The 25,061-nt window shown below is 48.2% G+C and overlaps 1 protein-coding gene across 1 annotated transcript in view; it reads right to left on the reverse strand.

Annotated features, from left to right (window-relative positions):
• LOC144824296 (uncharacterized) overlaps positions 1-24,855 on the reverse strand; it is a 718,699-nt gene extending 693,844 nt beyond the window's left edge. The window contains exons 1-2 of the mRNA XM_078683421.1: positions 24,766-24,855; positions 23,894-24,113 (exon numbers count right to left, since the gene is read on the reverse strand). Coding sequence (XP_078539547.1) covers positions 23,894-24,113; positions 24,766-24,855 — 310 coding nt within the window. The remainder of the gene's footprint in view (positions 1-23,893; positions 24,114-24,765) is intronic.
• Positions 24,856-25,061: the final 206 nt, after the last annotated feature.

Here is a 25,061-nt window from a genome sequence, read left to right on the forward strand (position 1 = left end):
ATATGGTCACTGTGTCAGAGATGGTAACGCTAGTTCATAGACGCCTACCTCGCTCAAACGGCGTGCTTCGACCTCTGACCCGTAAACCACTACCGGCATGAACATCTGGTCCGTCGTTGGTTTCTATTTATAACGAGGCGTACCGAGCGTCCGAGAGGTTATTTCAAATCAACCAAAGTCCTTCCAAAAATAGTAATAAAAGTGCTCTCCCGCAGTCTATATTGTAAGATAACGGTAACATTAATACCAATGTGTAACAAGTTACAAAAAATGGGAAAGTTGATTTATGTGTGTGATGGAAAAATGAATACATGAAAGGATTAAAATAAAATCGTGTTTAGGATGCATAGGAACTTAGTGTCAATTCTGTACATTATGTTGCATTTAATACAAGCAAAAATGCTAATAGAGTGGAATCTATTCAAACAATCATGAAACTTGAATACCATCGAGGTTATTTGCATCTATTAACGATATTGGTGCTGTGAACTGTTAATTTACAAGGTATCTCCGATGTTATTATACTCATTATAAGAAGAATGACATTTCCTACTGATCGTTGAGCCCACCCGATGTCAAGGTGCATTGAATGCAAATAAAACTACTGTTAAAGTGGAATCTATTCATACAATCATTGAACTTGAACAAGAATACCTTCCAGGTTATTTACATATACTAATGATATTAGTACTGTAAACTATGAGTTTACATGGTGTGTCCGATATCATCTGACTCATTATAAGAAGCATAACATTTCGTACTGGTCATTGAGCCCACCCGGTGTCAAGGTGCCCAATCTTTTAATCCAGAAGGTCTCCCTACGAGATAATGCAATGTTATGGTCTGTGCCTGTGTGCTTCTCTACCAGTTCTAGCACTGTGAATCTCAATTGTGGTATGGTGTGAGATGCCTTAATCCAATGAGTTGCTATGCTAGATGTAGAGGATCTGTTACGTATTGTGCTTTTGTGTTCGATTATATGAGGTTTTATTTTTTCTGGAAGTTCTTCCCACGTAAGTCAAGCCCCATGGGCAAAGAATCGCATAAATCACACCTGTGGAGTTGCAGTCAGCACTGTGTTTGAGATTAATGTCTTTACCAGTGTGAGGATGCGGAAACACCTTGCTCACTATGACATTGTTACATTGACCACAGTTGTGGCATTTTCGCATCCCTTTGAAGTTGGTTGCTCGAATTGTTCGTGGGTTCTTGAGTAGAACTTCCAGAAAAATAAAAACTCGTATAATCGAACACAAAAGCACAATACGTAACAGATCCTCTACATCTAGCATAGCAACTCATTGGATTAAGGCATCTCACACCATACCACAATTGAGATTCACAGTGCTAGAACTGGTAGAGAAGCACACAGGCACAGACCATAACATTGCATTATCTCGTAGGGAGACCTTCTGGATTAAAAGATTGGGCACCTTGACACCGGGTGGGCTCAATGACCAGTACGAAATGTTATGCTTCTTATAATGAGTCAGATGATATCGGACACACCATGTAAACTCATAGTTTACAGTACTAATATCATTAGTATATGTAAATAACCTGGAAGGTATTCTTGTTCAAGTTCAATGATTGTATGAATAGATTCCACTTTAACAGTAGTTTTATTTGCATTCAATGCACCTTGACACCGGGTGGGCTCAACGATCAGTAGGAAAAGTCATTCTTCTTATAATGAGTATAATAACATCGGAGATACCTTGTAAATTAACAGTTTACAGCACCAATATCGTTAATAGATGCAAATAACCTGGATGGTATTCAAGTTTCATGATTGTTTGAATAGATTCCATTCTATTAGCATTTTTGCTTGTATTAAATGCAACATAATGTACAGGATTGACACTAAGTTCCTATGCGTCCTAAACACGATTTTATTTTAATCCTTTCATGTATTCATTTTTCCATCACACACATAAATCAACTTTCCCATTTTTTGTAACTTGTTACACATTGGTATTAATGTTACCGTTATCTTACAATATAGACTGCGGGAGAGCACTTTTATAACTATTTTTGGAAGGACTTTGGTTGATTTGAAATAACCTCTCGGACGCTCTGTACGCCTCGTTATAAATAGAAACCAACGACGGACCGGATGTTGATGCCGGTAGTGGTTTACGGGTCAGAGGTCGAAGCACGCCGTTTGAGCGAGGTAGGCGTCTATGAACTAGCATTACCATCTCTGACACAGTGAACGTATTTTGAGAGGAAGAGCGGTTCAACAGTTTTTGATTATTATTTCACTTATTTTTAAAGTGGGAGTACTCGGAAGATTTAGAATCACGGTGGCAGCTAGGGAAATAGAGCATACGGAACGTTTACTACCAGATCTGGGTAAGCATGTGGCAGTACTAGCTACTACAGCAGTGTCTTTTACTTTACTTCACAACCCCAGTTTAAACTTTGATTCATAAATGTTATTTTCAGATGGGGTCTGCAAAAGCCCCGGTAATTATTCACGTTTCTTTGCTGGAGTTACAAGGATAGGGTAAGTGTGAGTCGATGATTGTTTGTTATTAGAGTGGAATTGGTCACACGGATAGTAAGGTTGATACTCAATAAGGGACACCATCAGTAGGCGAGTGCCTTCGCTTCATTGTTTTACAGTTGACCGGGTTTCATCATCACTCTTGGTTGGTGGCGGAACTCTGCGTCTTAGCGTTCACATACGGTTGGGCTTTGTAGTCTTCTGACACACATAATATTATTATTCTACATCTTACACATCTTTGAAAATACACATTATATCATTTTACATCTTGCACATTTTCCATAACTTTCTTGGAAAATAGTGTTAATCCTAATTATCAAATCATGTACATAAAGTTTTAAATAATGTAAAATAACATATTTTTTTCAGTGCCCGGAAACGGACCGATGTGAAAATTATCAGAAGAAATTTTGAATTCTAAGGATTTGTTTAGTCATAAAAATTATACTCCCCTGAAGAAGGGTCGCACATGACCCGAAATGCATTGGGAAATGTTGTTGTTCTTTCATTTTTGTCTAAATTGATATTTGTTGGCATATGTACAGAGTATAGTTCATTTCATCAAGTCACTTATGTTCAGATTGAATTTATTTTTTGAACCATTTTTGAAATGAAAGGCTTGAAATAGTAAACTTTAAGTATTACCGGAAAGCAGTTGTATTATTGTTTATTGATTGTAAAAATTGGGGGACTACAATTGTGATAAATCTGATGAAATAACCTGAAACCCAAGGGACAAGGGGAGAGCTCCCAGTCAGACCTAGTTTTATCTAGGTCTCTACAGGGATGTATGAGAGCCGTACATTTTTCAAACAATTTGAAAGCAACATGTCATTTCAGAGAAATGTTCCCAGAGCTGCAAATAGCAAGTGGGTCTGCAATTACATTCCTGCTTATGGCAGTTTCCTTAGGTCCTTTTTGATGACGCCATTAACTGACCAGCAAAAGACTGCTAACTCAGGTGTATATTTGAAACATTTGAAGATAGCATTTAAGAACTATAACTAAAACGTACACGATAGTAATCACATGTAGCTAAATGTTGAATATTATATTTATTTTTACTCATCTGTAATGTATTTGTAGGAGTTCTTTTCTTGAAGAAGCACATTTTCTAGCCCTAGACTTTCCATTTACAAATAATTATTTTGAGGTTTGATAGTTCTATTATTCTATTTGAAATAAACATGAGGCCTAGTCACTAAGCATGAGCGCAAAATCCGCTACGCTCGCGGATTTTGCGAATTTTCAGTAAATCCGCGATCCGCGAACTCTCGCGAATTTACCGAAAATTCGCAATCCACGAGCGGCGGATTCCGAGGCCGAAAGTTCAAGCCTTGCTGGCCTGTTGTTGTAACTATTTTACGATGGCGCCGGCAAGCTGCCAGCGCCATCGTAAAATAGTTACTAAATTAGCTTCAACAGGAAGCACTAATAGATAAAATCAAGCAGGCGCTCGTGCATCTGCTTTATTTTATCTATTCGAGCTTCCTGTTGAAGCTAATTTAGTAACTATTTTAGGATGGCGCTGGCAGCTTGCCGGCACCATCGTAAAACAGTAACAACAGGCCAGGCAGGTCTTCTTGAATAAAAATGAAGGGCAGGGTTCATTCTGGCACGATGGTCCTGGCACAAAAATTAAACCTCAACCGGAAGCACTTACAGATATCCATTAAGCATGTGCCCTAGTTGAAGCTTAAATTCAGTGACTCATTCATCGGCCCAAAAAACAATCGTGAGCATTGTCAAGGCTGGGCAGCTGTGCCCTCTTCCCAAATATACCATCGTAAATCAGCTGTGATGCTGGACAGAGGCCTTTGCATCCAATGACTTTCACGAGCGCAATCCTCGTGCTGTTCCTGTGGCCAGGAGCTTCTGTATCTTCATCTGCTGCTCTGATCGGTCTCTGACCTTTAATACACACAAGATGCATGTGCACTCGCATGGAAGCCCCGCACGTTTGGCCTCGCTCACACACTCACGGTGGGCACCGTCTTCCCGCCATTTACCCACTATAATAGCTCACTCAAGGGACCCCTGCGCCCTTCGGCGCGATTGCATAGTAACACACACCTGGTCGCTGTAGACAACTCTCTGGCACTTTAGGCAGCTGTAGTGTAGTAAAAGCACTATACATTTACCCAACGAGGTATGGCACAAAACGGTGGCGTCTTCTTGAATAAATATGAAGGGCAGGGTTCATTCTGGCACGATGGTCCTGGCACAAAAATTAAACCTCAAACGGAAGCACTTACAGATATCAATTAAGCATGTGCCCTAGTTGAAGCTTAAATTCAGTGACTCATTCATCGGCCCAAAAAACAATCGTGAGCGTTGTCAAGGCTGGGCAGGTGTGCCTTCTTCCCAAATATACCATCGAAAATCAGCTGTGATGCTGGACAGAGGCCTTTGCATCCTTGACTTTCACGAGCGCAATCCTCGTGCTGTTCCTGTGGCCAGGAGCTTCTGTATCTTCATCTGCTGCTCTGATCGGTCTCTGACCTTTAATACACACAAGATGCATGTGCACTCGCATAGAAGCCCCGCCCCAAATCCGCCGATACGCAAATCCGCAAAATCCGCGGATTTTGCGAATCCACGATCCGTGAATATGCAAATCCGTGAATCGTGGATCCGCAAAATCCGCCCATGCTTACTAGTCACCCAACCATGCATGAGCACTCTTTTGCGTACTCTTAAATGCCCCTCTGAATGGGCTCAGCAACGTAAACTTCCTTTGTTATGTTACAAGGATCAAAGTACTTTTTGTGAGTAGGTTAGAAACTCCTGAGTCCTGAAATGTAAGGACTGGAAAGGAAGTGGCCGGAAGCCCCTTCAGAAGCATAAAACTCTGTGCAGAGATCTTTCTTGTCAAGGACGTAGTTTTACACTTTTCAGGAGTTCACAAAACTTTTTAAAGGTGCATGGACAAGAGTCATGCTTGTATAGTTTGGTGAATCCTGTTTTTTATGTAGGAGCTCGTATGTGAATGTGCAGTTGTACGGAGTATAATGGCACAATGACAAATGCCAGCACCTGTATGTAATTTAAATATTTTCTTCTTCTTTTTCTTCTTCGATGGGTAAAATCCCCAAGGAGAATCTCCTTCGTCCACAGCCCCTGCAGCCCCACAAAGATTGCCAATGACATGCGGGCGATTTCACCCTTGAAAGAGATTTACTACTATCTTTGGCTTAAGGAAATGTCAGAATGTTAAAAGGGTAAGAAAGTGCTGGTGGTTTCAATGCCCACAAACAGATTTTTTTGCAAGTTTTCAAACTTCCAAAATCGAAAACCCTTTGAAAAGTCCACTCCCCAGGCCTCAGGTGGGAATTATTTTCAAATAACATTACCTCCTCCTCCGACCTCTCAGTCACAGGCCTTACATCTTTGAGTGTCACCTACTCCCCGTAGCTTTAATCAAGCAAAACCAAAATCCTGGTTTTTTTTCTGCACTACGTCATCAGGCAGGTTTGTGGTTTTGCATGTCTACCGGATATGCAGGTGAGTATATAGTGGTCTGCCTTAGCGGCTAGTTGTGGGACCGGAATTTGCAGGGTGTCAGAGTCCCTGCATTAGCAGGACCAGTTCTGTTTCGGTTGTCCTTGCATTTGAGCTCTATTTGATGGGGCCCGCTTTGCTCTGTGCTCTAAGCGAACGCCGCGCACAGCAGTGGCTGCCGGTGCGTTTTGATGGGGCCAGGGTCGGAAGGCTGCGCTGGAATTGGCTACAACAGAGCAAGCCTCTCCTTTGTCTTCTTTGGGTGTCTTGTGCTGGGAGCCAGGAGCAACAGCTTAGTGCACAGCTTTCCAAACTTTCCACGTCGGTGACACACCTTTTCGACAATCTTCATCTTGTGACACGCTAATGCGAGCGCACGCAGCGAGAGAGCCAAACCTCCTACAGGAGGTTCTCTCTCCTCTCCATCTTCCTCTCACTCCTCTCCCTCCTCTCCCTCTCCCTCCTCTGCCTCTCTCCCTCCTCTCCCTATCCCTCCTCTCCCTCTCTCACTCCTCTCCCTCCTCTCCTTCTCTGTCTCCCTCTCACTCCTCTTCCTCTCCCTCCTCAACCTCTCCCTCTCCCTCTCTCCCTCCTCACCCTCTCCCTCTCTCCCTCCTCTCCCTCTCCCTTCCCTCCTCTCCATCTCCGTCTCCCTCTCACTCCTCTTCCTCTCCCTCCTCTCCCTCTCCCTCTCTCTCCCTCTCTCCCTCCTCATCCTCTCCCTCTCTCTCTCTCCTCTCCGTCTCACTCCTCTCCCTCTCCCTCCTCTCCCTCTTCCTCTCCCTCCTCTCCCTCTCTCTCCCTCCTCTTCGTCCCACTCCTCTCCCTCTCCCTCCTCTCCCTCTTCCATTCCCTCCTCTCCTTCTCTCTCCTCTCTGTCTCCCTCTCACTCCTCTCCCTCTCCCCTCCTCTCTCTCTCCCCTCCTCTCCCTCTCTCTCCTCTCCATCTCCCTCTCACTCCTCTCCCTGTCTTGCTCCTCTCCCTCTCTCCCTCCTCTTCCTCTCTCCCTCCTCTTCCTCTCCCTCCTCTCCCTCTCTCACTCCTCTCCCTCTCCCTCTCCCTCTTCTCCGTCTCCGTCCCCCTCTCACTCCTCTTCCTCCCCCTCTGTCTCCTCTCCCTCCTCTCCCTCTGTCTCCTCTGTCTCCTCTCCCTCTCCGTCTCCCACTCACTCCTCTTCCTCTCACTCCTCTCCCTCTCTCACCCCTCTCCCTCTCCCTCTCCCTCTTCTCCGTCTCCGTCCCCCTCTCACTCCTCTTCCTCCCCCTCTGTCTCCTCTCCCTCCTCTCCCTCTGTCTCCTCTGTCTCCTCTCCCTCTACGTCTCCCACTCACTCCTCTTCCTCTCACTCCTCTCCCTCTCCCTCCTCTCCCTTCCTCTCCCTCCTCTCCCTGCTCTCCCTCTCTCCCTCCTCTTCCTCTCCCTCCTCTCCCTCTCCCTCCCTCTCCCTCCCTCTCTCTCCTCTCAGTCTCACTCCTCTTCCTCTCCCCCTCTCCCTCTCTCCCTCTCTCCCTCCTCTTCCTCCTCTCCCTCTCCCTGCAGTCTCTCTCTCTCCCCCTCTCTTTCTCCCTCTCTCTCTCTGGCTCTCTCCCTCAGTATCTCTCTCGCCCTCTCTCTCCATCCTTCAGTCTCTATCCCCCTCTCTATCCCCCCTCTCTATCCCTCCTCTCTCTTTATCTCTCTTTATCTCTCTCTCTCAATCCTTCAGTCTCTCCCCCTCTCTCTCTCTCTGTGTTTCTCTCCATCGGTATGTCTCTCGCCCCGTCCCTCCATCCTTCAGTATCTCTCTCTCCTCTCTCTCTCCCTCTCCCCGCTCTCTCGCTCTCTCCCTCTCTATCATTCCCTCTATCTCTCTAGCACCCTTTCGCCGTTCCCCTTCTCTCAGGAACTTCTCGCGTGAGCCGCCCCTGGAAATGCATTGCCTCTGCTGTTTGTGCATTACAGGGAGCCGATGGTTGTGATATTATTATTAAATGCAACTACTGAGAAATAAATTCAACAAAATAGACAAATACAATGATGTAATGTTTATAAATAAATGCGGAGGTCATAAGATAAAAAGCCCAGAGTCCCCACCTCTCTGCTAACGCCTGAGTTTTATCATTAATAGGATGCAGCGCCTTGAACCAGTGCGCCAAGCAGAGACTCCTTTCGAAACTGCTCGGAAGCTGCCACTGCCAGGTGTCCGACAAGGTCAAGGAGTAGGAATCATCTTCGCAGCAGCCGGTGCCCCGGGCTAAGGCTGGTGCTTGGCAGGCGAGACTGGTGCCTGCAGGACCCAGGGTGGAGGGAGGCGCTACAGAGCATATTAACAGCAGCAGACACCCCCCAGCGCAGAGGCGCAACTAGAGCCACATTTCGGGGGGGGGGGGGCTGAAATGTTTAGCAGTAGGTAGGGTTGCGCTGCAGGGGCTTTTAGAAGGGGTGAAACCTCAACAAAGCCTCTTTAACAAACACACGGTCTTTTAATGATCTCTGAAGTGCTCGGATGCGGCTGTGTGTGTGCCTGGGAGCTGTCTGAGCCCAGGCTGCCACACACGAGGGGGGGGGTCATTGTCACGCGACACACCCACAGAGTGGAGGTGACACAGTACGGTGTCGCGGCACACACTTTGGAAAGCTCTGGCTTAGTGGCAAGGCCATGGCTGTGTGTAATCAGTTAATTGGAAGCAAAGTGTTCTTAGGTCGTCCTTTTGACGTTGGTTGTTTGGCGTAGGGTCTCCAGGTGACTTGAATTTGGTCTGTATTTGGACAATATTCCGGTGGTATTCTTTGTGTTGTGTAGCTTGTGTAATGAGTCTGCGGTCTAGCTGACTGCCCCGGCACATGCCAGTTGTTGCACCCACATGCTCAAGCCGATAGGGCGGGGCGTGCTAATAAAAAGGGGAGTGACCACATGCGGTCAGTCGGCACCAAATCTTACATGAGTGTGGTGTCTCGTTCCATGCACTCAGCCGCGATAAACAGGCAGCATCGGCAGGGCCCAGGGAGAGAGCAAAGCTCTTTACACTGGCTACGAGGAGGGGAGCCGAATCCACGCTCCGGTACATCACAGCAGAGGTAACCTTGGAAAATATAAAAAGAAAAGAAAACAAACCAAAAACAGAAGCGGACCCAGAAGCGCAGGATCGGTGGCGGCAGTGCCGTGAGTGGCCCCAAAGGTGCGCACCACCCACGAGAGGAGACAGGGGGTTTAACAGACCCCACCAGCCATGCCCAAGTCAGCAGCAAGTACTGGTATGCCAGCAGGCCCCCACACAGGCCGCAGCACCCACCAGTTAGGCCTCATGCAGTGCAGAGCCCCTGCTAGACCACCCAGGCAGCCAGTTGGGCAACGCCTGTGCCGGCGAAGAGGAGACACTTGCACATGCGTCCAGCAAGGGCATACCAGCGGAGCCCTGTGAAGTAGCACTACTACCACAGAGGGTGCACAGACCCAGCCGTGCAGACCCTATACAATGGGGGGCAGGAACACCACCCCAACATAAGATGGGAGACAACGCAGAGGAGAACCAAGCCCCACTCCCTGTTGTTGCACAGCACCCTCCCAGAGGCATCCTACCCCCATTTAGCGAGGCAGTTGAACCCACCACAGCATCACCCAGGTGGAAGACGTGGCTCTGCCGTCTCAAGAACTATTTTATAGCCACCCGAGAGACAGACGGGGCAGTCAAGAGGTCACTTCTACTCCACTACGCCAGGGAAGAAGTGTACTTACTCTTCAAATACCTCCCAAATGTTGGACCCCTGAACGACTATGAGGCAGCGGCGGCAGCGCTCAATGCGCATTTTGACCCCCAACTGAACCCGGACTTTGAGCTGTTAAAATTGCGACAAGCAAGGCAAAAGGAAGGGGAATCCATCACCACCTTCCCCGTGAGGCTGACGGAGCTAGCCAGCACACACCTGGAGGATGAAAGAACGGCAGAAGAAATCAGAGCCCAGCTCATCCAAGGAATACGCAGCAAAGTGCTGTGTGGACTTATACTACGGCAGACGAACATACCTTTGAATGACATACTAGACATGGCCAGGTCACACGACCTATCAGCAGTTCGCGCAGACGAGATGGACCTAGCATTGACACGCACAACCAAGAAGAATGTCACCATTAAAGTAGAACGAACCAATGCTGTCAAGACACGTGACAGAGGCAGCAAGCAAAGAGACCATTTGCCCCAAACCCCAAGAGGCCAGTGCGGTTACAATGGGCAGGAGGAACACCCGCCCCAATCATGCCCTGCCAAGGTGGAATACATGCTCCAGCTGTGGAATTCGAAATCACTTTGCGTCCATGTGCAAGAGGAAAGTACAGTGAAAGGACAGAAGACGAACAAAGCCCATGAGGAAACTAGTGCGACAGCTGTCAAGCATTTCCTTCGCATCCACCCAAGGAGGTAGAAAGAATGAGTGGGCCACCTATCAGGCAGACGAGAAGGAGAGACGTATCTACTTTCTTTCGCACAAGCGTTCAAAAAGCAAAGGCCCCAACCTACATGCACCGCGCAAATTGCTGGATCCGAAGTAAGCGCTGTGATCGACTCCAAAGCATAGGTTAACGTAATGGGGATCTCAGACCCTCCAAGACAAAGATTTTTGCATATGGGAGCGACTCACCCCTGCCACTCCGAGGGAAGATAACTGTGCCCATACGGTCTGAATAAAACTAAATCACTATGGACATCCACATCATAAGTCAAAAGGCCGACACCCTACTAAGCAGCCACAGGGTAGAAGACCTCAGGTTGGTGATGTTCATGAGGAGTGTGCAAGCAGACCAAACAAAGGAACTACTCAGCCAATTCGCACACTTGTTTGAAGGCCTAGGACGGATTAAGAAAGCTCCAATCAAGCTGAACATTGACCGTCTGTCACCCTGATGGCACTACAACACAGGCAGATCTCTTTTCCACCTCAGGCCTTTAGTGGAACAGGAATTACAAAAGCTGGAAGACCAAGGGGTCATTGAGAAAGTCTCGGGACCCCGCCATGGATATCCCCCATGGTGATTGCGGAAAAGCCCCGACAGCCAGGAAAGATCCGGATGTGCATAGATATGTGCCTCCGCAACAAGGCAGTCCATCACGAACGCCACATCACGCCAATGATGGACGACATCGTGGCCTACCTTAACAGCTCCCGTTGGTTTTACAAGTTGGATCTGAATGCCGGCTACCACCAGCTGGTCCTGGCAAAGAAAAGCCGCTACATTACTACGTTCAGTACTTACCTGGGACTGCGGAGGTACAAACACCTCAACTTTGGCATTTCATCAGCAGCCGAAGTATTCCAAGACATCTTGAAAGCGATCCTAACCGGTTTGCCAGGAGTACTGAACGTAAGTGATGACATCCTCATTCACTCAAGAACCGCGGTTGAGTATTGCATACACCTGAGAGCTACACTGAAGTGGCAAGAAGAACATGGTGTCACCCTCCACAGAGAAAAGTGCCTACTTTTCCAGAAGCAAATAGAGTTTTTCAGGAACACCTTCAACCAAGAGGAAGTCCCATGTGATCAAAGATGCCCCAGCCCCACTGACGATATCAGAAGTCAGAAGCTTCCTGGGGATGGCCACATATTGTGGCCGATTCACCCCGATCTAGCCACCATCGCGGAACCCTACGGAACCTCACACATGCTGATGCCATGTGGCAGTGGTAGACTTTGGAGGAAACAGTATTCCAAGCAGTCACGAATGCCCTCCTTGACCACACCACGCTGGTGTATTTTGTCCCTGCAAAACAGACATACTGGTTGATGCCTGCCCCGTAGGCCTCGGGCAGTTCTCACACAAGAACAAGAGCCAGGGAGTTGGGCATCCCTAGCCTACATCAGCAAGGCGCTATCACCGACTGAAAGGCGCTATGCGCAAATTGAGTGAGAGGCCTTCGCCACCAAGTGGGCATGCAGCCATTTTCACCTATACATCTGTGGCCAACTGTTCAGGGTCATCACAGACCACCAACTGTTAGTACCGCTGTTCAAAGGGTCAGCACCACATCCGCCCCCACTGATTGAGTGATGGGACATTGGGTTCCAACAGAACGAGATGGATTTGGCGTATCGACCGGGCACCAAGAACCCAACTGACTTCCTCTCAAGACACCCCGCCCCACAAAGTGGTGAAGGAGAAGGGCCGGAAGCAGAAGAGCTGAAGGCCCATATAAACATGATTTCCACCATCACTTGCCCAAAGGCACTAATGCTGAAATACGTGGCCGCAGCAGCAGAAGGGGATCCCGCCATCATCAAGGTCCGTACTGCTGTTCAAGGAGGGCACTGGCCCCACTTTCTGCAATCCGTTAACACATGGACAGGGCCCGAGAACGAAGGTCTCATGCAAATGTGGAAGATCCAGAGTGAACTAAGCGTGACTCAAGGAGGAATCCTGCTGAGAGGTGCTCGGATCGTCATCCCGGTAGCCCTACAGCACCATACAACCCAGCTAGTGCATAGGGGACACCAAGGAGTTGAAAGAATAAAAGCCAGCATGCAGGGAAAGGTCTGGTTTCCAAGACCGGAAGCCCGGGTAGAGGAAGTTGTAAGAAAAGGCCCCGCCTGCCAGTTGATGAGTGCATCTAAAAGCCCAGCGCCCGTCCAGACAGAAGAATATAGGAAGGTCCCATGGAAGAAGGGGAGCCTTGTTTTGGGAGTTTCCCAGACGGCCGAACAACTCTGGCCCTGATCGACAGCTACTCCAAGTACCCCATTGTAGAAGTCATCAGCTCCACAACCTTCTGCCAAGTCGCCCCTGTACTTGAGAAGATCTTTGCAATGTTCAGGTGTCCAGAGGAAATTATAAGCGACAATGGACCCCCATTCCAGGGCCATGTATTCCGTGAGTTCCTGCAACATCATGAAATATGACACCATCACATTACCCCACAGTGGCCCCAAGCCAACGGGGAGATTGATTGATTTATGAGGACTCTCAACAAGGCACTCCGCATCGCAGTGGCCGGAAATGTAGACCCCGAAAGGCACCTACAGATTTTCCTACGAGAATACCAAAGCTCTCCCCGCAGTACCACATGCCAAGCTCCGTGGCGCTCATGTTCAATGGAGCCCACCTCGACACGCTCCCCACCAGCCCTGGGTGGGTGCCACCCCCCTACAATGAAGCAGACGCCATGAGCCAGAGAGTAAGACAAAACCTAGGTTGCATCCGGACAAGGAATGCAACGTCCCGAAAGTTGCAAATAGGGGACACCGTCATAATGAAGGACAGGAGGCCAGGAGGGAAATTGCAGACCTGTTTCGACCCGGGTCACTGTTCAGTAGTCAGCCTAAAAGGGACCATGATGCGGCCGAGAAAGGAGGAGAAACAGTAACACGAAACATCTTGTGATTTAAGAAAGTACCCGAGCCTCTGACGGATCAGGAACCAACTTCGGAAGGTCCTCAGCCAAGACATCCAGTAACTGTTTATAATCATGTAACTTTTACTGAACTACCTACCCCCTACCCCTCCCCGCTCTACTCCTCTCCACTTTCCTTCTACTGATTTCTGCCCTTACCTGTCCTGGCCCTAGTCCCCACCCTGTTTACCTGTGAATGTTCCCGTGTCATTTGAGAGCTAGCTATTCTGTTTGATGCCCGATGGAGCTACCTGGTTTAGCTATAGGGGAGAAAGGTCGGGGATTCCCTCCTTGGACGTCACCTACCCAGTCGGTCCTTAGGCAGACTTCCTTTCGTCTCTCCTGTCATCCCTTCCCGCTTCCTCCCTCTATTTATTAGCTCTACTTCTCTCCTCTCTCAATGTATTGAGACTGAACTTTTCTGTCTGATGCCCGATGGAGCTACCTGGTTTAGCTATAGGGGAGATGGGCCGTGGACTCCCTCCTTGTTGTCTCTTCCCCTATCCTCCCTTTCTTACCTTCCCTGTCCCCTCCCTTCTACGCTCTATTTATTTTGCCATCCATGTTCCTTAAATTGTTTCTTATTGAGACCAAGCTATTTGGCCAAAGCCCGATGGAGCTACCTGATAGCTATAGAGGAGATGGGTTTTGGGACTCCCCCTTGACCGTCACCTAGCCAACCGGTCATTGGGCAGACTTTCCTTCGTCTTTCTGCTGTATCTCCCTCCCATCCTGTTTTTCTGCGAACCTCTTCCCTCGACACCTGAGACCGAACTACTTTGTCTGATGCCCGATGGAGCTACCTGGTTTAGCTATAGGGGAGACGGACCATGGATTCCCTCCTTGGTCGTCAGCTACCCAGTCGGTCTTTAGACAGACTTCCTCTCGTCTCTATGGTTGTCTCTTCCCTTATCCTTACTTTCTCACCTCACCTACCCCCCACTCCTTTTCTCTCTCCTTTCTCTCCTCCCCTAACGTATTGCTGACTGTTCGTTGTAAGGTATAATTGTTGATCTTTTTCTGTTATACTGTTAAACCACATTGTTGCACTTCCTTTCGTCCCTCCTGCTGTCTCCTCCCGCATCCTCCCTCTTTTTATGTCTCTCCTTCTCCCTTCTCTCAATGTATTGAGACTAAACCTTTTTTATGTCTGATGCTTGATGGAGCTACCTGGTTTAGCTATAGGTGCGATGGGCTGTGGATTCTCTCCTTGGTCTTCACCTTACCTTGTCGGTCCTTAGACAGATCTCTTTTCGTCTCTCCATATTGTCTCTTCTCCTTACCTCCCTTTCTCACCTCCCCTGCCCCCTCCACTGCCTCTCTCTCTCCTTTTTCCCCTCTCCTAATTGTATTGCCTATTCTTTTTTGGGGATTTATTGTGTAATTGTTGATCTTTTTCTGTTACATTGTTGATTCTCATGTAAAGCGTTCTGATACCTCCGGGTCTAGCCAGTGCTATATAAAACTCTTTAAACAAACTGGGTCCCTGAAGAGTGGGAGGACATCAGAGCAAGACTGGAGAAGTCCTGCGAGAGCCAGCCAGCATAACCGCCGCCTGTCACTAAGGGTGGGCGGGCAACTTTGCTACGCCCACGAAGTGGGCGTAGTGTTGCCTACTTCGCCCTTTGCAAAGTAGGCAAAGCAGGCAACACTACGCCCACTTTGTGGGCGTAGCGAAGTTGTCCGCCACCCGCCTCCCTCCCGCCCTCCCTAAATGCTTACAATAATTTATGAAATAACTATAAAACCACTTACCTTGTCCTGCCGCATCCCCGGGGCTCCCACTCGTCATTGCGCCGCTGGCGCGCGCGTCCTGGATGCTAATGCGCATGCGCGGGCGGCCGCGCATGCGCATTTCTCGTGAGAAATGCGAATGCGCGGCCGCATGTGCATTAGCATCCAGGACGCGCGCGCCGGCCGCGGCGCAATGACGAGCGGGAGCCCCGGGGACGCGGCAGGACAAGGTAAGTGGTTTTATAATTATTTCATAAATTATTGTAAGCATTTAGGGAGGGCGGGAGGGAGGCGGGTGGCGCGTAGTGGGGCTACGCGAAGTGCGTGGGTGGGCGTAGTGTTTTGCCCACTTTGCGTAGCTTCACGAAGCCCCACTACGCCCACTACGCCCACCCTTACCTGTCACACCCCAAGAGGTGACGGCAGCTGAGACCCCAGAGGCGGCGCCAACGTTCAGGTTGCCAGAACCACTGTCCAGCACCCGAGGCTGCCACCCGAGGTGTGAATTGAGGGGAAACCCCCAATGGAGCACCCGACTAATGGACTTTGCATGCCAAGTAAGTGAACTGCATCTCCCTTGGAAAAAAGAAATGACTGAGTTGGGATGGGATATAATAACTCTGTGGTCTAGCTGACTGCCCCGGCACATGCTGGATGTTGCACCCATGCACTCACACCGAGAGGGCGGGGCACGCCAATTAAAGGGGGCATGACCATGCGTGGTCAGTTGGCACCCAACCTTACATGAGTGTGGTGTCTCATTCCATGCGCTCAGCCGCAATACACAGGCAGCATTGGCAGGGCCCAGGGGGAGCACAAGGCTCTTTACAGATTGCACAGTGATTGGGCTGTGCGAGCCTCCGCTGGAGTATCAGTTGCTTTCTGCAGGCTGCCTCCTCTTTAGGGATGTGAAAAATATTGTTGGAGCTGCTGTTTTTCCAAAATTTGTTTCCTTAGTTTCCATGGTTCCTAGAACGCTGTGGTTGTATTCCCCTGGGCCTACGTATCTTGATGGTGATTCTGAGGAGGAGGTAAGGGAACGGTTATTCAGGGCTCAGAGCTTTAAGGTTTCTTGCCGCATGTTTTGGCATTTCTAGGCACCCTGGGTGCAGTGGACTCATGGAAATTCTTTGCTACCTACTGGCAGGGGAAGCTTGTGTCTCTTCCTTTAAATTTATCTGTGCAGTAGGTTCTGGAGGGTGAGTGAAAAGATGGCCAAACATGCCTTGCAGAGTTTTCTGGCTCTTCAGGATTTTTTGGGAGGTATTGCCTTCATTGTTCATGGTTGATACACTAATGGCTGGGTTAACACCTCAAAGTATATTCGTGTCTGGGATGCAGTCCCTTCAGCCCCAGGTGTCATGCTGGTTAAAGGAGTACTGGTATGGTTGGCTTTCTGATAGTGTTTGTTGCTAGGAGCAGTCCCAAAGATTTTATGGCCAAGGGCCTGCATTTGCTCCCTTTTTTAGTTTGGGGTTGCCTGGGGCATCAGATTTCCTGCTTTAGCATGACCGGCTCCTAAATCGTGTTGTTGGCTTGGGGCTTTGTGTATCAAAGCCAGTATGTCTCAGTTATCTGGTGGGGGCACTGGTGCATCTCTGGTTTGGGGAAGCGTTTGGGGGGCTGTGCATCTCACTTGGTGGACTCGGGCTTGGGTGTTTGGCAGCATGACTCACCAGCTTTCGTTGTTGCTTGTTTTAGAGCAGCCAAGGAGCTGTAGCTCATTGGTAACTCTTGGTTAGCGACCCATGACACTGTCCTCAGGCAGGTCACTCCCCACGCTGCACAGCACTACCTGTGTGTCGCCGCCCGTAGCCCGCTGCTTCTTGCTTGTAGGTTTGAGACCGCAGCTCTCTGCGCTCGATCTGCCCCTTCTCTCTGCCATCACTGCTGCAACTGTGCCTCTGCCCCTGTATTGTGTTTAGTTGTATTTAGTTGAATTTCGTTTTTATTCCATCTTTTTGCACTGTTATACTGTTTTCTGCTCTCTTTGCCTTCTGTATCCCCCCGCCCGCTCTCCCTCTCATTTTTCCCGCTGCTGCGCCCCCTGCAGCCCTTCCCCCCTGCTTGCCCATTCGCCACCCTACTCCCGCCTCCCAGCTGCTCCTTCCTCCCACCTCCCCTTATATTGCGGCCGCTGTGTGGCCACGCTCAGCAGGTGTGCCGCTGGCACGCTGAAGGCGCGCCTAAGGCAAGCCCGTCTGTGCCCGTCCTCACCTGGACTGTGCACGGCGCCAGAGCCGCCGGCCCCTGCGAACACCACGACGACCCCGTCACCGCTAAGATGCCAGCACCCTCCACGCACGCAATACCAGACGATCACACACCTGCGTCCTGGCCGCTCGAAGCACACCCAAGGACCATTCTCCTGCCAAAGCTGCAGCTTCTCCAGCATCTGAGCCTGCCAAATCAGATTTCAAGAACTTGGTACAATAAATCTGCATATTTCGCAAATTCGTTCTGTCAGATTTCCAATTATTAAAAAAAAACCTCATATTTTCAAGTTAAATTAACAATTATTTCTACATGCTAAAATGCATTTAATCATTTCACAAAAGTGAAATTAAACTTCTAGTAAGCAGTGAGAGAGGTGATGATTTTGAGATCCTCCCTAACCTAGGGGGAGAACCAAGAAGATGCCTTCAAAACAAAGAGCACATCTTGCTGAACGATTCGAATCGGTGGTGGTCCCATCCTCTTAGGACTACCACAAGCACAGTTATGGACACAAATACAGTCCCAATTAAAAGCCCCTGCAAAACATTATGGGACGAGATTAGCAGTGGGAAGTGAATATAATAGTATACAAATAATTCTACAAAGAGCTGCAGTTCACCTCGTCATCCCCAGATGTCCCTGATGAGGCAAATGCAATAGCATTTAAAATATTATACATCAAGCTGCAGTTCACCTCGTCGTCCCTAGATGTCCCTGATGAGGCAAATGCAATAGCATTTAAAATATTATACATCAAGCTGCAGCTCACCTCGTCGTCCCTAAATGTCCCTGATATGGCAAATGCAATAGCATTTAAAATATTATGCATCAAGCTGCAGTTCTCCTCGTCGTCCCTAGATGTCCCTGATGAGGCAAATGCAATAGCATTTAAAATAATATACATCAAGCTGCAGTTCACCTCGTCGTCCCTAGATGTCCCTGATGAGGCAAATGCAATACCATTTAAAATATTATACATCAAGATGCAGTTTACCTCGTCGTCCCTAGATGTCCCTGATGAGGCAAATGCAATAGCATTTAAAATATTATACATCAAGCTGCAGTTCACCTCGTCGTCCCTAGATGTCCCTGATGAGGCAAATGCAATAGCATTTAAAATATTATACATCAAGCTGCAGTTCACCTAGTCGTCCCAAGATGTCCCTGATGACTAAAATTCAAAAACTTTGAAACCCTTTCATGAATGCTAATAATGATGCTAATCTTATCCCATAATGCTTTGCAGGAGCTTTTAGTTGTGTTTTTGCCCATAACTGTGCTTGGGGTCGTTCTAAGAGAATGGGACCACCACTGAATTGTTCAGAATGAGATGCTCTGTGTGCTCAAGGCATCTGCTTGGTCCTCCCCCTAGGTTAGAGGGGACCCCAAAATCATCACCTCTCTCATTGTCTTATGTTTATCATTTCCATAGTTCATTTTTGTGAATTGATTATATGCTTTTAAGCATGTAAAGTTGGTTTATCAAAGCATTTGTGGATGCAGTTTACTAACTGATTCTGCTACAAGAAACAAATCTGAGTGTTTCACGGAATGTGGATTTAACAAAAATTTGCATAATCCGTGAGCGGTTTGGAGTTACTGTTCATGTTTAATCAACATTTTCTTAGAGACCGCGGTCTTTCTGGAGAGCTGGAAGCATGCCAAGATCAACGCCTTACTCAAAAAACCCAAGGCTGATCCAAAAGACCTCAATAACTTCCGACCCATTTCCCTGCTCCTGTTCCCGGCGAAGGTCACCGAGAAGACCGTCAATAGACAACTAACCCGCTACCTTGAGGAGAACAACATCCTGGACCCGTCCCAGTCCGGGTTCCGCAGCAACCACAGCACAGAAACTGCCTTCATCGCCGCCACCGATGACATCAGGGCCCTGCTGGACAATGGCGAAACCGCTGCCCTCATCCTCCTGGACCTGTCAGCCACCTTTGACACTGTATGCCACCGCACCCTACGCACACACCTCCACAACGCAGGGATCCAAGACAAGGCACTGGAATGGACCACCTCCTTCCTCTCCGGCAGAACCCAGAGCATCCGCCTCCCCTTTCCGATCAGAAGCCACCGAGATCACCTGCGGCGTACCCCAAGGTTCATCCCTCAGCCCGACACTGTTCAACATCTACATGGTACCGCTTGCCCATGTTGCCCGACAGCATGACCTCAACATAATCTCCTACACCGATGAAACCCAGCTGATCCTCTCCCTCACCAAGGACCCCCTAACTGCCAAAACTAACCTCAACGAAGAAATGAAAGCTGTCCCCGAGTGGATGGAGAACAGCTGTCTGAAGCAGTACTCGGACAAGACGGAAGTCCTCATCCTCGGCTCCACCCCCTCAGCCTGGGACAACTCCTGGGGCCGCCGGCACTGGGAGCAGCACCAACACCCACCAACCATGCACGCAACCTAGGGGTCATCCTCGACTCAACACTCTCCATGATCAAGCAGGTCAACGCCGTCTCGTCCTCCTGCTTCAACACCCTACGCCTGCTCCACAGGATCTATAGCTGGATCCCCACTGAAACAAGAAGAACGGTCACCCAGGTCCTTGTCAGCAGTAGGCTGGACTACGGAAACGCCCTCTATGCAAGAGCCTCGGTCAAACTCCTAAAACGACTACATTGCATACAGAATGCCTCTGCACGCCTGATCCTCAACATCCCTCACCGCAGCCACATCACACTCCACCTAAAAGACCTGTACTGGCTTCCCGTCAACAAGAGGATCACCTTCAAGCTTCTCACCCATGCACAAAAGGCACTCCACAACACCGGACCATCATACCTCAACAGACGACTCACCTTCTACACCGTGAACCGCCAGCTCCGTTCCACCGACCTTGCAACCGTCCCCCGCATCCGAAGAGCGACCACCGGTGGCAGATAATTCTCCCACCTCACCGCCAAGACCTGGAACACCCTCCCCATCCTCCTACGGAAGACCCAGGACCTACTAACCTTCAGGAGGCTACTCAAAACCTGGTTATTCGAGCAGTAGCAGCACCCCCGTGCCCCCCAGCACCTTGAGACTATCAAGGGTGAGTAGTGTGCTTTACCAATGTTCTGTTTGATTGATTGATTGACTGGTGGCACAGGCTCTCACGTGTTCTATTCCTGCCACTGCTGTCGAAGTTCCTAAGGAGGTGAAATATCAAACAGTGCTTTTGGTGATTGGCTGACACAAGCCTCATTGGGGACGTTCGCAGCTTCTAATTTTGCATTTTGTTCCACTGCATTTGCGAGATATATGGTAGTCAAGGCCTGTCTGAATTTTCCAGACAGATATTTTGTGATTATGATCCCTTTGAGCCCTTTGCTATTTTGGGAAGGTAGTTGCATTTTTGTCTGTTTTTTCAAGGTTCTCCTGGTGCTTCAGAGGCGGTTACGGGTACATCTATTGCTGTATGGGATATGGTGTAGCTTAGATCGTGGAGTGAGCTCCAACTGGGGTTCCCTGGCTAGTGTTGGATTTATAAACAGTGCCTTTATGTGTGCCGAACACTACATTCATTCATGATGGTGTCTTTACCAATAATTCTCACTTTTCTGTCGGTGGGGATTTTTCTGGCTAATCTGAATTTGCAGGCGCATTTTCATGTGTGCCAGTTCACCAGGTTTCGCTAACATTTATGGGGTTCTGTTTGGGTGTGGGCCATTGTCCATTTCGGCTCTTGCCCTTTGGTCTTCTAGTTCTCCTGGAGTGTTTGCACAGGTGTTGGCCCTTTTAGTGGGCTTCTATCCTGCTTAGGGCATTCGGGATTTCCCTTTCTTTGTTGACTGGTTGTTCTGTTCCTATTCTTTTCTACAGCTCAGGCCTGTGTTCTGTTAGTCTGCAGTTTTTTTGCCATGGTTTGGTTGGTGGATAGGCCTGGTGGAGTCTACTTGATTCCCGTGCAGGAACTGCTGTTTCTTGATGAGGTCTTCCATACAATGGATGGGTAAGTGTTTCCTTTTGTGCGACACAGGGATGTCTCTTATGTCAGTGTTGAAGACTATCTTGGTCTCCTTTGCTTACACAGCGAGTGGTTTGGTTGAAATTTCACGGGTTCATGTCTGCTCCTTTCAGGTTCATTCTTTGGGCCTAGTTGCCTTTGTTTCCCTTTTTAAGGCACATCCTCCTGGTTTGGTCGCCCTGGTCGCACATTTACACAAGTTAATTCGGGGTAGCATGTGTGCTTGCAAGCATTAACTTGGTGGCTGGATGTGGGGAATCTGGAGAACAGTTCTCAGTTTGTGCACCTGCAATGTGTGGTCTTGACACCGGATGCCAGCAAACTGAGTTGTGGGGCTGTTGTCACTCACAGGTCGGTTCCAGTTCTCTGGTATGTCCAGGTGACTCAGTGGTCTTTCATCCGGTGAGCATTGGGTGCTGCCATTGCCGCTGGTTCATTTCTTTCAGTGGAGGTGCAACATGAAGTTCTGTTGAGTTTGGTTGTCTCTTGAGTGTGATGCTTCATATCTTCAGGAGAATGCCAGAGTGGCTTCTTTGAACGGTATCTGCTATCTCTGAGAGCAGTTCTTCTTCCTGTGGTGCTGTACGCTGGTGTTTGTACTGAGTTTTGTCTTGTTGGTCAGGTTGACATTAGAGAAGGAAGTTTTTGGGGTCCTGGTGCTTTTGTTTGGGGTTCCCGTGGTGGCTCTGTTCGTGACTCAAGGGCTAATGTTGTGGGCCTAATTTTACTCTTTGATTCTGTCGAGTGGGGTTTGTTTGGTGAAGGCATTGTCATTTCACTGTGAGGGTTGATGTATACGTTTCCTGCATTTCCATTGCTTCTGAGGGTTCTGTTATGGTTTCTCAGGCATGATGATTCTGTGGAGGAGGGCTGTGGAAGAGGGCCTTGGTTCCCTCTATTGTTGCGGTTGGCGGTGTTCCCAAGTTGGAGGATTCCCCTGTGTCCGCTGTGCTTTCCCAGTCTGTCTCTGGGGGGTCTCACCAGGTTACACTTGGCAAGCTGGCTGTTGGAAGACTGGACCTTGTATCTTTTGATTGTTCTCCTGAAGTTATTTTCTTTAATCTGTATTCCTGGAAATCGGCTATGCTATCTTCTTCCGGGATTGGGGTTGCTTTTCGGAGATGGTGTTCTGGGATAAGTTTGTCTGCTCTTCCTGTGTCCATGATTATGTTCTTGGACTTTCTTCAAGATGGTTTTGTTTGGCTTAGCAGTTTCCCCATCGTGTGCACAGTGGGCGGCTGATGGGCTTTCGGAGCTCCGAATGTATGCATATGATGCTGTTGGTGGTATGCCCCTTGCGGATTTGTTTGCTTTGGACCCGGTGGTGCGGTCACTGTCTCTTTGTTTGGGTGTGCCATTGTTGTTGCAGGCCTTGGGTTAGGTGCCTTTGAGCCTGTGATTGAAGTTCTCATCTGTTTCTTGCCCTTATGGTGACTTCTGATGGCTATTTCCTCTGCTAGATGTGTTGGAATGTTGGGCTCCTTGCTGTGTTCAAAATCATTGGTGTCACTCTGTCTGGATAGGGTGGTTCTGGGGCCAGTTCCTCTATTTGTTCCTTGGGTGCCTTCTGGTTGCCATTGTTCGTTGGCATTGAGTTTGCTTGTTTTTTGTTCTTTGGCACAGTTTTGGATGTAAGCTGGGCCTTTGGGCGTCTCTATCTCGTGCTCTTCCATTCATGGTGTGGCTTCACTTGCTGCTCCTTCTGGTTTGGCTTGAAAGGGTCTGAAGCCCTCTGTGTCTACTCTCAGTTGGTGGTTGTTAAGGGCTATTGTTGCTGCTTTTTTGTTCATGGGTGTGTCTGTGCCTGGCTCCGCTCGGTGTCCCTTGAAAGGAAGGGTGGCTGCTACTTGTGTACATTGTGGGGTGCTTCCACAGCAGGTTACTGTGGCGCCTCTTGGAGTTCCCCATACCGTTTCTGTCGCATTTCAGATTGGTGGTGGGCAATGAGGTTTCTGCAGGTTTTAGTGCTGCTCTGCATTTGTGATGATTTTTGTTTCTGCACCGGTGGTGTATGAAGCTGATGGTTGCTTGGGTATCCCCTCATAGATGTAGGGACTGTGACGGGGAGGTCGGAATAGGGGGGTAATGCCTGGTTATTTACTGGTAAGGACTCATTACTCCGAATCTACGACCTCCCCATCGCAGGATTGGTTCCCATCCCTCCCTCCCTGTGTTCGGCTTCATTGGCTTTGGATTACAGGATTTCTGGGTGTGAGGTCAGAGGTTTTAGATCCCACAGGATGTGGGTGTGGCCTAGAGGAAGATATGGAAGCTGAATGGGGTTTTCTTTGGTTTTGCTTGATTAAGGTTGCTGGGAGGAGCTGACACTCATTGATGTAAGGTCTGTGACGTTGAGGACATAAACTCGGAGTACTGAACCTTACCAGTAAGTAACCAGGCATTATGCTGTAGTGGGCAAATATTACGCAATGAAGTTAGTCACAGTCAATGCAATGAAGCATAAGCAGGGGTTATGTGCACAAGCAATAATATCAATTATAACATGACTTTCTTGGACACTGCAGCTAGCTGGAGAAGAGTTCTCATTAATCCTGCAGCATAATAATCTATGCTTGGAGTTGCCATATATATATTACCTTTCAAACCAGTAGGGCATTTGCATGTATAACTGTTCACATTGTCAATACATTTGCCATTCCCACATGGGTTGGATTTGCAGTCGTCAATGTTCTCCTGGCAGAAGTTGCCCCTAAATCCAAGAGGGCATAAACACAGGTATTCGCCACTTCCTGCAGGTGAGGTTACGCTGGTTACACATTTTCCTCCATTCAAACAGCTGCAAGGCTTCACTATAATCTAGAAATATGAAAAGAAGGGCACATATCAGCTTAAGTTGGACATTTGTCACATTCCACGTCTACAACAATGGTATGTGGCCGTAATGAAAAGCACTGCAATGCGGTGTCGAAAAACTGTAATAGTCTAGGTTAAATAGTATATCATTACTCTATTTCTTTTATTAAACCATCTGCCTGTATGATCGCGTTGATGTTATTACTCTTGATCTTCAATCCTATCCCCCAAAAAATATTTCAAATTATAGTCACTGACTCACATTGATCACCAATAAGATCAAGGATCTGGTCTGATAAACTACCTGGGATGTACTAATTTGAATCCAGGTGCTATGCAACACAATAGTACATATAATATGGGCCTTCAGTCTTGCTGATGTTCAGGTGCCAGCTCAAGCGGAACACTAACGCAGGTGTTTCCATTGTCAGCATTTGAGGAAACTACTTGGTTGGTCGAAGTCAATTTTACTGTTAGCGTACAACCATCAATAATTATCACCCAACTACTTAATAAGGTGTTGATTTGAAATATTTTCATAAGGGATTGATTACGACAGTTTGAAGAAAAACAGTCACTGCAAATGCTCCATTCTGTGAGTTCTGGGCTACTGGCTACCAAAATTTCTTGATTAGGAACTGGATATCTGCCCAACCTGCTTAAAGATATTATGTATTCGCGACACATATCCAGACACTCTCAAGCTGTGCAAATGTATTAGTGTTTCTGCATGTTGTAGTACCATGCTTCCAGTTCTCCTCTAGCTAGTACTAAATTTGCGAACTAGCAAAAAAAATCAAAGGTTGACAAATTTTTTAAAAAATAGCTGGAAGAATTTGCATCATTTTAATTGATCCTTTTTTAGGTTAGGTTTTGATGGCTTTTCAACTCAGGGCACTGTGAGATAATATTCTGTGAGGGCGACTGACGCTGGAATCTGGGGACCACGGT

This window comes from Lissotriton helveticus, chromosome 3_1, assembly GCF_964261635.1.
Source record: "Lissotriton helveticus chromosome 3_1, aLisHel1.1, whole genome shotgun sequence".
In the NCBI taxonomy this organism is placed as follows: Eukaryota; Metazoa; Chordata; class Amphibia; order Caudata; family Salamandridae; genus Lissotriton; species Lissotriton helveticus.